The sequence below is a fragment of the Acipenser ruthenus genome, chromosome 12, assembly GCF_902713425.1.
Source record: "Acipenser ruthenus chromosome 12, fAciRut3.2 maternal haplotype, whole genome shotgun sequence".
NCBI lineage: Eukaryota > Metazoa > Chordata > Actinopteri > Acipenseriformes > Acipenseridae > Acipenser > Acipenser ruthenus.
In genome coordinates, this window is record NC_081200.1 from 4,916,974 (window position 1) to 4,931,675 (window position 14,702).

Consider the following 14,702-nt stretch of genomic DNA (forward strand, 5'->3'; position numbering starts at 1 on the left):
GATCATGGGGATAAAAGCCAGGGGAGAGGCCCTGGCTGGGAGGGAGTTGTAGAGAGAGTTCCAGAAGGAGAAGGAGTGTTTTGTTTGTGCTGTGTTTTCAGTTTGTTTTTCTGTTCCAGTGAAGGCAACGCCCAGCCTGGAAACCTTTATTTTTGTAAGTTTTGCTTTTTGCTTTGTGTTTGTTTTATGTTTAAACCTTTTTTGTTTGGCCCTTGTGCTGGTTTATTTTGTATTTTTATTTATTAAAAACGTTATTTTTGAACTTTATACTGTCTCTGAGTCTCAAACCTCGGTCAATCCTGTCACATTTGGTGTCAGAAACGGGATAACGCCACCTGGAGGCTCAGGGCAGTAATTTTTTCTTTTTTTTTTTTTTCTTTTTTGGGAGTTTTTTTTTTTTTTTTTGGAAACTTTATTTAAATGGGGAAGAGCAGACAGTGGCAAAGGCAGGAGATGCAGCAGCCGAAGAAATGTAGGCTGCTGCAACAACAGCCACCCCAGCTGGAGGACCCAGCCAGTCTTTTCCCCTGGTGCTCATGGTGCGGGATGCTGGATCATTGGTGGAGGTCCTGTCCAGATGGGCCACCAGCTGACTGGTGTGGGCGCTGTGAGGTGGATGGCCACAACTGGGCAGGATGCCCCCACAATCGGGACCAGGAGCAGCTGCAAACCCCGTCCTCGGCAGCCACCCCACCACTTCCAACATCACCGCCTTCACCACCATCCCAGGAAATATGGGACTGGTTGATGCACCCTGAGGCGGACCTCTTCCACGACCTCCCCATAGTTATCAACACGCTGTGGCGTCGAGATGGGGGGGGGAAGTGGGAAAAGTGGAAGGAACAGCATCACCCGGCGTCCTTTGCAGAGCTGGCCCTGATGGTCGTTAATTACCTGGCGGTAGATATGGGAGATGCCCCAGTTATTCCAATAAAGAAGGTGGAGCTGTCTTCCCGAGAGCCAGAGAAGGGTGAGCTGTCGTCCCGAGAGCCAGAGAGGGATGAGTTGTCGTCCCGAGAGCCAGAGAGGGGTGAGCCGTCGTCCCGAGAGCCAGAGAGGGGTGAGCCGTCGTCCCGAGAGCCAGAGAGGGGTGAGCCGTCGTCCCGAGAGCCAGAGAGGGGTGAGCCGTCGTCCCGAGAGCCAGAGAGGGGTGAGCCGTCGTCCCGAGAGCCAGAGAGGGGTGAGCCGTCGTCCCGAGAGCCAGAGAGGGGTGAGCCGTCGTCCCGAGAGCCAGAGAGGGGTGAGCCGTCGTCCCGAGAGCCAGAGAGGGGTGAGCCGTCGTCCCGAGAGCCAGAGAGGGGTGAGCCGTCGTCCCGAGAGCCAGAGAGGGGTGAGCCGTCGTCCCGAGAGCCAGAGAGGGGTGAGCCGTCTTCCCGAGAGCCAGAAGGGGAGGAGCCGCCGTCCCGAGAGCCAGAAGGGGAGGAGCCGCCGTCCCGAGAGCCAGAAGGGGAAGAGCTGCCGTCCCGAGAGCCAGAATGGGGGCCGTTGCCGTTCCCGCCTCCGCCAGCAGAGGGAGACGAGCCGCCGTTCCCGCCTCCGCCAGCAGAGGGAGACGAGTTGCCGTTCCCGCCTCCGCCAGCAGAGGGAGACGAGTTGCCGTTCCCGCCTCCGCCACCAGAGGGAGCCGGGCCGCCGTTCCCGTCTCCGCCACCAGAGGGAGCCGGGCCGCCGTTCCCGCCTCCGCCTCCCGAGGGTCCGCTGCTGCCGTCGCCTCCCGAGGGTCCGCTGCTGCTGTCGCCTCCCGAGGGTCCGCTGCTGCTGCCATCGCCTCCCGAGGGTCCGCTGCTGCTGCCGTCGACTCCTGAGGGTCTGCTGCTGCTGCCGTCGCTTGGGGTCTTCGGTGATCCTGCTTCGCCTGGGGTCGCTACACTGTGGCCGGAGCCCCACGGAGGGGAGTTGCCAGCCATGAAGAGGGGGAGGGAGGTCAGGAGACCAGCTCCCCCAGCGGCACTTTCGTGGCAAGATAGTGTGTGGCCGGAGCCCTGGAAGAGGGAGCTGCCGGCCACGAAGAATTGGGTGGTGCAACATCCCACCATGGCCACCCCCATGGACACTGTGCTTCCCCCTCTTCCGGGACTGAGACTGAGGGGGGAGGTGGCCATTTAGGCCATGTTGTGCTTGGCACAAGGGGGGGGGGGATATGTGACGGGGGACTGCCCCGTCTTTATGATCATGGTTGGGACTGGCAGGGAGGGGGTTAAAATTCCTCCCTGCCAGGAAAACATGTGATAAAAGCCAGGGGAGAGGCCCTGGCTGGGAGGGAGTTGTAGAGAGAGTTCCAGAAGGAGGAGTGTTTTGTTTGTGCTGTGTTTTCAGTTTGTTTTTCTGTTCCAGTGAAGGCAACGCCCAGCCTGGAAACCTTTATTTTTGTAAGTTTTGCTTTTTGCTTTGTGTTTGTTTTATGTTTGAACCTTTTTTGTTTGGCCCTTGTGCTGGTTTATTTTGTATTTTTGTTTATTAAAAACTTTATTTTTGAACTTTATACTGTCTCTGAGTCTCAAACCTCGGTCAATCCTGTCACAGTCTGTTTCTCAATTACACCCATACTGTACAGGTCATTTTATGTGCTTGGCCCTCCGTGTGCCCTGCAAAGAAAAGTTGGAACAGACCGTGGTTGTGCATTCTCTTACCTGCTTCATCATAGGAGGCAGACAGTTTATCGAGCATCTCCTTGTCGATTGAAAGGATGTGTTGTTCTAGGATACTCTGGTAAGACAGCACACTGTTCTCTTTATCCTTCTCGTAGTTCAGCAGCTGTTGCTTCAGAACCTCAGGCAGGTGTGTCTTCACATATTCAGCAGCAGACTGTTAAAAGAACAGACAGAAGACTGTCAATAACCCCGCTGTAGAATAATTTTGAATAAAAAAAAGCCCATCTGCTCTTTTAAAGAAAACTTTCCAGCCTTTTGAGCAAGTATTTCTTGATTGCTCATAAAGCCAACATGAAAAGATCAATTGCAGACATTGTTTCTGCTTACATTTACCATCCCAAACGAGTCAAAACTGTTTGGAACAACACCTTAAGGTCGGCAGCAAGATTACAATCACAGTGGCTTCTAAACATCAAACTCCCCCATGCTAATCCTCAAATGCATTCCTTTAACTAGAATTTTACAGAGTAGTTTATCGTTAGCTATTTGTCTTTCTGATTACCGCATCAAAGATTCTCTACACTACAGAATGTCTGATTAACTTTAACCACACATTATATTCCACATTCAGAAAGGAAACCTGACTGGTTGATAATCTTCAATGTTCTATTAAAACACTGAAACTCTTGAAAGGTTGGCTTGTTTGATAACTCATCCAGAAATGGAACATGGAAAACACATTCATCAATCATTTATGTTTTGCTTTGTAGAGTATGCTATTGCATTTCAGTTAAAATACATTATCAAATGGTATGGTAAAACACCTGTATTTTATTAAATAAAAATCCAATTCAGTAGAACAGATTTGTTTCATTACTACTGCTGCTGTACTAACTTAAAGATGGTAGTAAATGGCCTTTTTCGCAGTTTGAACACAACCTGATCTTTGAAATCTATTGTAAAAGCTGTAGGACATGGACTGGAAAAATAACAGACAACCAGAAATAGGAGTTTTTGTGAAATAAGTGTAATAAGTACTTCCAAATCACTGAAAGTACAATTTGTCATGCAAAACCATTTAATAACAAGATTGCAGAACAGATAGTGTTTTATTCAACAACAGCTAGGGGGAGACACTGTCACAAAATGATGACAAATAAACTCCAAGGCACAGTGCCTATCAATCTTCAATAAAGTGTGCCTTCTTAATATTAATAATTAGAACAGACCAATGAAGCATGAATATGTTTTCCAGTTATTTATGAAATGTTTTGTAAAACCATGTTTTGTACCCTAACCTGTCATTGCTTGAGTGTATGGTTATATGTGAAGGAAGTGACTCAGGTTAAAAGGCATTTGTGATGATGATGGCATACCCTGGCCTGGCTTATTTTCATACATGGTTTAAATATAGAACCACCCCACCGGTCTGACTGTATTACATCCTCTAAATATCCAGACCATCGAAAAACATTCCCACAGTGACCCACTGCGTCTCTAAATATTTACATGCTCTTTTCCGAAAGACCATACTGACAACTGTAAATACAACTGCGAGGATGCAGAGCCTGCATTATTTCACCATGCAATGATGTACTTGCAGTACCATAATCCACTATTATGAAGGTCTACACCAACATTAACCTAAAGTTAATCCTTCTTGCATGTGCATTAGTTTATATAGTAGAGCATCTTGTAAGAGGTTCAATTTCTTCTTAAATAATTACTCTTCCGGTAAAGTTAATCAAATAGTTTATTCAGGAATCAAAATGCAAGCAGGAACAAAGCAAATCAAAGGTGATACATCAGTGATCTCACACACAAGTCTCAGTGGATGGTGTTCTGAGCTGGCATCAGTATATATATATTATTTAATTTTGAGCCGAGCTGAGCTTTCGTGGCATCAGAAATGTTGTTTTTTTTCTGAGCCGGCATGGCACAGAGATGTTAGTTTCTGAGCCACAATCAGTTAGATGTTAGTTTCTGAGCTGAGTTGACCCGACCTGACCAAAGAAATGACTTTGTACAGCACAGATATACAGCTATCTTACGTAATGGTCTTATTTCCCTAACATGATGCATGGAGTGAGACAAAGCACATTTGCATTTTTTTCTTTACCAATGTCAGCAGAAACCCAGATAACAAGAAGTTACATTTAAAGAACAACAATAAGAGTTTTGCTCAAGTCTCACAGGCAGCATACCCATGCATCACAAGGTCGAACGATAAGGCTGGTGATTGCAAACTGCTGATGCACACCAGCTATGTAGAGCTTAATTTTAAGACTTCATTAATCCTGCGTTGATTCAGAGCTTACATTAAAACACAAGAAAAATCACACAATGTTTACAGACAGTTTCAATGATTTCTTTACCATTTAAATGGGAAACACAAATAAACAGTAGCATAATGGAAAAGGAACAAAGGCTGATGAAACAATAAGGGCTTGTGCCATTTAACTGGAACAGTGTGTACACTGCCCCACACAAGGTGCATGGTTATCAGAAAAAGCCTACGTGTTCCAATTGTATAGTGTTATTATGTGTTCCGTGACACTTACCTAAAGTTACAGCGTGTCACTTAACAAAAGTAAATGGTTTTAGAACCAGTTTAAACTGGTTTGATTATGGTTTGTACATAGGCTCAAAACAGCTTATTAAACAGAAACAAAGGTTTTATCATCCCTCCGAGGCCACAGCTGCACTCTGAGTTATGAAAAGCCAGTTAATCCCTACAAGGCCAGGGCAATACATAGGCAAAAATCCTTACAATCTCTAGTGAGATGATTTTTCGTAAAGCCTGGATTTAGAGTGGTCTAAAATCCCCAGTATTTATTCAGCTTTATTTTTATGCAAGCAAGCAGGGTTGGTGTAAATTCCTGCTTTTTCAATTCCAGTTCCAATTTCCAATTCCTTTTTCAAACCAATTCCCAATTCCCATTCCCATTAAATTAATTCCAACGCATCACTGATCACCACTGAAATTCGCGGCGTTCTGTTAAAATGAGCTTCTCGCAATGGCAACAAAATTACTTCAAGTGACGTCACTGTTAGTCAATTCAATCAGCTTCAAATGAAAGCAGTTGAACAATCACAACAATTATTAAGTGTCTCTAAAATATCAATTTCTTCAAAGGAACTGGGAGCTGAAAAACAGGAACTGAAGAGAGCTCAGTTCTTCACTTTAAAAAATAAAACCACTGCTGAAGCTGTATTACTTCATAACTAAAACCAGCCTCCTTTAATCGCATGTGTATGTTATTGCATACGCACTATAGTAGGCTTAGGGCGTTTCATTTATTTTTGTTTGTTTAACAAATGTTTATTTAAGTCTACAAATTAATAAATACATCTAGCCCCAAATCATTATTAAACTGCTTAGCCTTTAATTTATTCTGCAATCAGTAGGATTCATTGTAGTCATTAGTCTCCAATCAACATGACTTCATTCTAAAACAAAATTCATACTTTCTCATTGGGTCACTGGTAATCTGCGATTGAATGATTAGAAACCAACTTCAAATGACAACCAGGATTGTTCCAGGATTACAGTATTACCATTTTTTTTCTCATTTGAATTGATTTAAAAATCATATATGACCAGATTTAAAGCAAACAAAGCAATTTACCGGTAAATGAAAATAAGCATTAGTCTGTTTAATTGCTTTAAAAAAAAACAACTAGGTATTAGTCTTATCATATCTATTAGTATTGCTATTAAAAAGATATCCACTAGATAAGAGGAGAATGCTCCAATTTCACTGCCGTTTCACTTTATATAAAATGATAACATCATTACAGAATTGCGTAGAAACTGGTATTTATTACAACAAATATTTACACTGTAGGGAACTAAGCATTGTAAATATTTTGTCTAAAGCCTTTAACTACAGTATGTTATAAAGGCTAAATCTCAGTGATTAAAAATTAAAATATTTGTTTACACGATGAATGAAAGTATCAGCAGTTCAGATCCACTGAATAAGAGAACAAAAAAACAGTTTGTATACTAATGAGCATGCAGAGATGGGAGCAGCGGATTCAAGACTTAGGAAACCATTCCAATTGATCCTGCCATGAAAGACAGGCTCTGAATCATGCCAAACTCACTGTTTGACACAACAAAGAGAGCTCTCATGCAGCCACACAGATGTCACGCTGTCAGAAAGACACGACCCAGGTGTTGATTAGCCATTTTATCAACAACACAAGCGTGGACTGGGTAAACCCCAGGGGCTAAAGCATGCTGCAAAACAGTTCCAAATCAAGACAGCAGGCAAGTGTTAGAAAACAGAACGAGGAGTTCAGATGCCGTCTTTCCAAAGGCACTGTTCACTCCACTCCACGTACAATGTAGTGTGGTTTCCGGAATTTTGATTTCAAATTTTCAGGGTGCATAGGCTTTTCTTCTTGGGATGCTAATTATAAAGTCATTTTTATTTGTTAAATGCCAGTTTCCTATAGCACTGCATATCAAATCAGCTTTATTGTAAACTCTGCAAGGCAAGTTGAAAGTATGGTATATCTTTTGTCTGTTTGCATTGTGTTACAGAGTGCATATGGTTACCCTATATGTAGCCATCATCTGACTTATGCCTAGTATCCATAATTACGTGAGTCATTCCTTATACATTATGTTCCTATCAACATCAAATTGAAAATAAAAGTGGACAGCTGAACATTGGGCAGGCATCTGGGAGAAAACTTTCACCCGGTTGTATATCTATCAAAATAATACAATGCTCCCTTGTAACTTTACGTTTTAATCATTTCCAAATTTGGTTAACTCACTACTAGGCTGCGTTAACCATAGTAAATTGTGCTATACTTAACTGTCTAAGGATCTGTCATAAATCACTGCACTGAATATTTCTCCATTTTGTTATGTGCAAGTAAAATAATGCTAGAGCACTGCAAGTATCATAAAACACTTTTCAAAAACGGTCATGCATCCCTAACATGTTACTGTAATAAACTGCTCCTCATTAATAACATGTTTAAAAAATTGATTTTTAAAACTAAAGCAACTTTGAAACAGAGTTTTTGGTGTTCTTGGTGAATGTCAAAGTTATTCTCTATACTGTAAGTCATGATACTGCTGGGTTTTGACATGTCTGTATTCTTGATCCATCATTGTTCCTCCTCATGTTCAAATCACAGTGCATACCAATATGAAATTCAGGTGTTGCTGCAAAATCGATTAATTACATTTTTAATTAAACAAATCATTCATGAATAAAATGGCAAGTAAATTAACGTCCCCCATGTCACTTGATATGTTAATAAACCCACACATTAACATCGAAGCGTAGACAAAATTAAAAAAACTGATTGCGAACTGCTGAAGTTGTAATTTGAAGTTTGAATTTATTATTAGTAGACTGCTCTGTCAATTACATCTCGGTAAATTAATCTATTCACACCCCTGTGTGGTCCAGTGGTTAAAGAAACAGACTTGTAACCAGGAGGTCCCCGGTTCAAATCCCACCTCAGCCACTGAATCATTGTGTGACCCTGACCAAGTCACTTAACCTCCTTGTGCTCTGTCTTTCGGGTGAGACGTAATTGTAAGTGACTCTGCAGATGATGCATAATTCACACACTCTAGTCTCTGTAAGTCGCCTTGGATAAAGGCATCTGCTAAATAAACAAATAATAATAATGACAGCCATTTTTTTTTTTTTTTTTTAATTCCCCTTCGACCTGTGACCTTGCAAAGGTCTACCTAAAGTGAGAAAGGGACCTTGACCAGAAAAATCACCCTGGGTGCAATTTAGATGCACCTTGTTGTACTCGTATTGAATAGGGCTTTTCAGAAAAAAATACTAGGAGCACCCTACTTACTTCTGGCAAATTGCCAGACGAGGGGTAAATGGCGAGTTTTATTTGAACTTCTGCTTAACCCTTTACCCTGTAGGGGACGTTTGTCCTCAAATGTAAGTACTGCTGTAAGAACCTTAGGAGCCAGTCTTCCAAATTCTGTGAAAAACTTTTGGTTTCAAGTCCCACCACTGGTCATTAAATCCCCTTGAAATTTGAATTTTTGCTATTTGTAGTTTAGGCCGTAATAACTTGCGGGGGGGGACTCCAAAAAATCACCCAAAGATATGTTTGGATAGATGTTGAGGAGTTCTACAAGCATCAAGCAAAATATGTTGGTACTTGGGAAGCCATCTTGAGGCAGGGAATGCAATTTAAAAGTTTAAAAAAGTGGTCAAAATGTAAAAAAATAATAATACAAAAAATAAAAATAAAATCACACACCTTACGTAAACAGTTGTAGCAACACATGGGAACATGTAACACAATAAAATAAAAAGGTCCTTATGTGTCCTTTAATTGAATGGCTTTCAAGGGTAGCACCTGCCACTTGAAACAGGCTTATTATTTGAGTTATCCAAATCAATAACTAAATTCTTCTGTTGCAAGGCTAACCCAGTAAGCCTTTCAAGTTCACATCTGTTGCTTCAGTACATCTCAGAGACACATCAACACACAACTGGCTGTGTACTTCACACAGCAAATAAAGAGTTTAAAAATGTTGCAATATTTAGCCTCAACATTATTAGTATCTCAAACCACATAACACACACCATCATACATTTGGCCTGAGAGGTATACATGCTGAAAATAGCTGGCATGTGCTGTATTTTAGGTGTTTCCTGTAAAATGTTACAGTAAAGAGGTCTCTAAAACGATAGCAAAGACAATTTTTAGATCAATCAACCACAGTTTAGACCTTTCGAATAGTGTTTTACTTAACATGACTTACAGCTCTGCTTGAATGAAGAAGAATAATTTTAAAAAGTGTTTTGGGAACTTAATTTATTCAATTCCCTTTTCAAATTATCTAAAATGGATAAAGGTATGGTCAGGGATTTCAGGTCACGTAATTCTGTGCAAATTCTTTGGTACAGGGCTAATTAATGCTTATATTAGTACTGCACTGTGATTTCTGTATGCTGGCATGAGGCGATCATTCCTGTAACAAAATAAAGTCTTTGCATATTAAATGTGGTTTCAAAATGTCAAGAAGTGTTTCTGGATGCAAATACAGTAGCTCTCTAATGCACAACACAACTGAATTGACTGTCATTAATCTGCCTTTAGAATCGGGCTCCCTATAGAATACCATCCATCGTCGTGTCAAGCAGAGACTGGCTTTCTTGCTCCACTAACCCGTTTTTGTAAATTGGAATAGCAAGCCAGTATTTTGTTTACAAGCAGCACAGTCCAAGTGTGCAAAATTACTGGCAGTGCAACTCGCCTCATACAGTACAGTAAACACTGAATAAAAAAAAAAAAAAAAGGAGTTTGGCATTTAGGATATTCACAATGAAGATTGTCCTGGGATCAGCAAACAGCAAAGCTATTTTCATTCTGTGAAAAACTTTAATAAAAATGAATCTGAGCCCCCCTCCCCAAAAAGCTATTTTTTGTGATAAAAAACTTCTGAATCTTAAAAGAAAAAAATATTTTTATGTCTCTTAATAAAAGAAAGGCTGCAGACTCAAACTATTCAATATAGGAAGGTGCTCAGGGGATGAATGTAGTACAGATTCTATTAATAACCCTGATCTCGATGCTAGCTGGGCAGACATCCACGGATCTGCCAGGCGAACCTTATTATACCCCAGCCACATCTCACCAAGAAGGCAGGTGAAAGAGAATTTCTTTAAACAAGGTTTCTCACTGCCTCTGGCAGCAAAGGTACTGGAACTGGGCAACAAAGGTACTGGACATACATGAAGTTGTTGCCACTTCACCTGTAAAATAAGATACGGTTATGGAATTTACACTAAAAATGGTTTCAACTGCTTTTGAGATCCCAAACCATTTAAACACTCATTTCGACATTATAACCAAACCCTTTACTTTCTTACTTCCTGAAGATGGAAACACAAAGTGTATTATGTATTGGACAGGGGGGGGTCACAAATGATATGTCACTTTAAAAACACAGCCCCTCTAATTTGAACTCATGCTTAGGCTATTTCATTAGTATCCTGTGTGGTCCTGTTGTGGTAGGTTAGTTTTCATTAAGTGACTATGAGCTTTATTTAGAGTTCTACAATAGAAATATAAATTCTTGTTTTGCTGAAATCCCCCGTGCTGCATTGTTCCCTGCCCACACAGTAACGAATCTTCATTGGGCTTTGGAGGGGAAAAAAAAAAAAAAACACAGCACTGTGGCTTCTAAAAGATTCTACTCTTCAAAACAAAAGATTAATTTCTTGTATTTCAAAACCAAAAAGGTCAAGCGGGATCCTTTATCATTTTTTTTTATAGTACTCTGCATCATTATTTCCATAAGAATGTCCATGTTTCAGAATCAGAACCATAGAAACAATAATTGTATTTGTTTGTGTTTTTATTATTACAAATAACTAAAATGACTGTTAAGCACAACCAGACAATGCTTGATTGCAGTTCCTTTCCCCAATTAATTTCAGCGTATTTGTTTTGTATCCCTATGAATGCTAAATGTTAGCATCCCTTGAATACCAGGTCATAGTACTTACAGTAGTACTGCCCTAGTGTGCTCAACTTCCACTGCTGTAAATGTCTGTGGAAATCCAGTGGCTTCCATTTTGCAGCAATCCAGTATATAAGAAATGTGATAAATGCAACAGATTGAAAGTAATTTAAACTGAGATACTTAAATTCCCATGCTATACTGTATTAAATGTCTACTCAATTATAGAATTACGGTGCTAAATTAAGAACCTTCCTTTAAATGCTAATGGTTTTGTTGCCGTTCATTGACTCACTTTGGGGATGAACTACGACTTTTCAGTTTATAATCAGAAGAAAACTGAATATATTACAGTACGTCTTTTTGCAAAAAGCTTCAAAGCCACAGGGAAGCATTTTAACTTTGACAAAAAAACCAAAACAAAACATATTAAATCATCATCTTGGGATAGAAGCGACAGTTACCGATTACTGATGTGAAACCCACTTACCAAGAATCTCCAGATCCCTATGCGACAGGAAGGGTACTCTTCAGTGTGTGCTATGTATTTTCATCTGTTGTCAGAGATCTGCAGAAGTTAGGAGTCAGGAAAATCCAATTTTTTTTTTTTTTTTTTTTAAGTGGATCTGTGGTTAAGCATGATAAAAAATGCATTTTGAAATACTGGCTACACATACCTGTGTTCTGCATTAAGCTGAATTATTGAGAAACTCAAGTTGTTAAACTGTAAATCAGCCCATGCTTTTATTAGCAAAGGATCTATAAAGTTATATCATTAGATTGACCAATTTAAATAGCTCTGCAGGGAGACAATAAATGTTGGCTGCTCACATTTTGTGCTGGTCAACAGTTGAGGGTTCTCTCTCATTATTGCTATATTATATATATATATATATATATATATATATATATATATATATATATATATATATATATATATATATAGCAACACCATCTGCTTTTGGACAGGCATCATTTTATTTGTTGTGCAAACTGTGAACAATGCTTGTGAAACGATCTTCCCCACACAAACATTATTATTATTATTTATTTCTTAGCAGACACCCTTATCCAGGGTGACTTACAATTGTTACAAGATATCACATTATTTTTACATACAATTACCCATTTATAAAGTTGGGTTTTTACTGGAGCAATCTAGGTAAAGTACCTTGCTCAAGGGTACAGCAGCAGCGTCCTCCACCTGGGATTGAAACCACAACCCTCCTGTCAAGAGTCCAAGAAGTCTTACTTTAAAAGGATATCTTTGGAGCTGCTGCAAAGCAAGTGGTATAAAACCAAAAGCTTGTGTACTGAAAATAAACAAGTGCCTGCCCCTCTCAGTTACTGCGTTTAAATAGGAGCAGCATGACAGTATACTGTACATGAAGTCATTCGTTAAATATATGATTCTAAAATGGTTTGGGAGATTGGGGAGAATTAGTGCCAGAGCACAGGCTGTGCTTTCAATAGACCCCTCACTTCTGCAGCTGCCTGTGCAGGTCACAGTGTTTTCCTGGGCACAGTCCAAATGACTCTTAAAACAGTAGCTTATTCAAAAGATCAATTCCCAGTAGTAGGAAAAGTAGTTTCAAAGAAATGCGGCATGAGGTCTATTGAACAAACCATTTCAGTGGCTCGCTCTCATATAAAAATAGTATAGGAAACAACAGTATAAAAACTATTTATTCAGCTTAACATCCATGTGAATCATACCCAGCTATTTGTATCTAAACATGTACTTCTGGTTTATGGGTAACCACTGCCAGACCATTGGTACCTGGCACCACCATTTCAGAACATAGCTGTATTTCACAATCAGCCATGTTAATAAACACAGCAGATATGTTTCTCTAGGATTGGTTTACCCAAGTCCTGCTTGTTAATGCTTTATCTATTCACTTCAACTTTAGGTCTGCTCTATTTACTTTATTTTGAATTCTATTTTCACTCAGGCAGTCGAGACTAATCTACAGGCTACTGTCGTACTTCTTTGACAGCTCTGAAAGGGCAACACGCTGATGATTTCTAACCACTTTAAGTCTGCAGGGTAGTTTCTCTTTATTGCCTTTTTTTATAGCCGTTAGTTTCAACTGTATACATCCAACCTCCAAAGTCATAAATCACTTGTGTAAATCTTTGAACAGAGTGTTGTAGGAAAACTGCTCTGGGGAAGTGTTGTAGTCCAGATTTAGGTCTTAGTACTGGGAGTTTATCATGGCTGTTGATCCAGTTACTAAGCAAAATCAACAGTTGATGACTAGTCCTAAATGCCAAGCCTTACCCAACAGGTGTTGATGCCAGTGACTTTTAATAAAGCGCCCTCTAGAGGTAAATTGAGAAAATGTACCATGTTTCCCCCCCACCCCTCCTCCTAGATATAATTAACTCATATCAGACTTGATTAAACAGTTAGGAAAAATTTAATTTGATTTACTCAGTTCACATAGTGCATCTCATGTCCATGTAAAGTCCAGAGAAGCCGTTCTATACAGTAGCTGCTTGGTCGAATACACAAGGAGATGAAAAAGACTTTAGGTTCACCAATTAAGTTAAGCTGCTACTACATTATAAAAAGCAGGACCTCAGTTTGGCCACACTGCCTGCAAAACAGCTGCACAATTAAAAAAAAAAAAAAAAAAAAAAGCTATGCATTGTAATGGATTCCTTTAATGTAATTCTCATCAAATCTGCAGTGCATCCTCACTTTAGGTTTGCAGTAAAAACTTTTAATGGGATTGACTCTGGTGTCAGAACAGGCTTATTGTTCTCATTCAATCAGAAGACAATCTCCTGCGACTCTTGCGTTTGACCTTTCTGTAATTGTGTCACTTTTGGGATTTTAGTTCTACAAGCAAGGCTGCATTCCACAGAGAGGGATGTCTTGGACAGTTCTGTAAGCCTTCCGTACACCAGCACATTCATATGTAACTAGGACTTATTTTATTATATTGCAGAAAGCTTGGTCACTTTTTTAATCCGTTTATCGATATTCCTCAGTACACCTTAAAAAGTGAGAGAGGGGGCTTCAAAAAGAGCATTTTCCACTCTTTTTAAACAGAACTGATCCGATTACCAGTACCACCACTCTAACTCAAAACTAATCCCACCAGTATTTCACCCCTAGGTAAACAAGGAAAACAACCAAAAGGTGCAAAATCAAAAAAAAAAAAAAAATCACTATATAAAACTATGCGCTATGGACTTTCTTAACTGATTCATAAAACACATGTGAACTGCAGACCTCGGCTCATAGTTGGAAACTAAAGGCCCATATTCTATTTAAATTAATAGTGGACTAGGCAAAGCATGGCGATATTATGAATTCATAAGGATTGTGAAATTAGTAAATCACTATTAAATAAAAGATCAATGGGACTGGGATTTTGATGTGTTTTGAATAAACAAAATTCAAGGCCCTCCTTATGCATTTTTTTATTGCTTGGTATTTATATTACATGATTATTTTACTTCAATAAAAAAACAAATTAAAATAATAATAATAATAATGAGTCTAATGCCCTGCCAAATCAGATATCTATTTGCAAAAGCAATCGTGCCAGAAGAAATACTGGTATACTGAAAAATGCCCAACTGGATGGATTGCTTCAGATAAAGAAAACCTTTTCTTTTTT

The 14,702-nt window shown here is 39.9% G+C and overlaps 1 protein-coding gene across 1 annotated transcript in view; it reads right to left on the bottom strand.

Annotated features, from left to right (window-relative positions):
• LOC117417161 (protein phosphatase 1L) overlaps window positions 1–14,702 on the bottom strand; it is a 39,172-nt gene that overhangs the window by 6,141 nt on the left and 18,329 nt on the right. Inside the window, exon 2 of the mRNA XM_034029075.3 lies at window positions 2,631–2,805. Within this exon, the coding sequence (XP_033884966.2) occupies window positions 2,631–2,805 (175 nt within the window). The remainder of the gene's footprint in view (window positions 1–2,630; window positions 2,806–14,702) is intronic.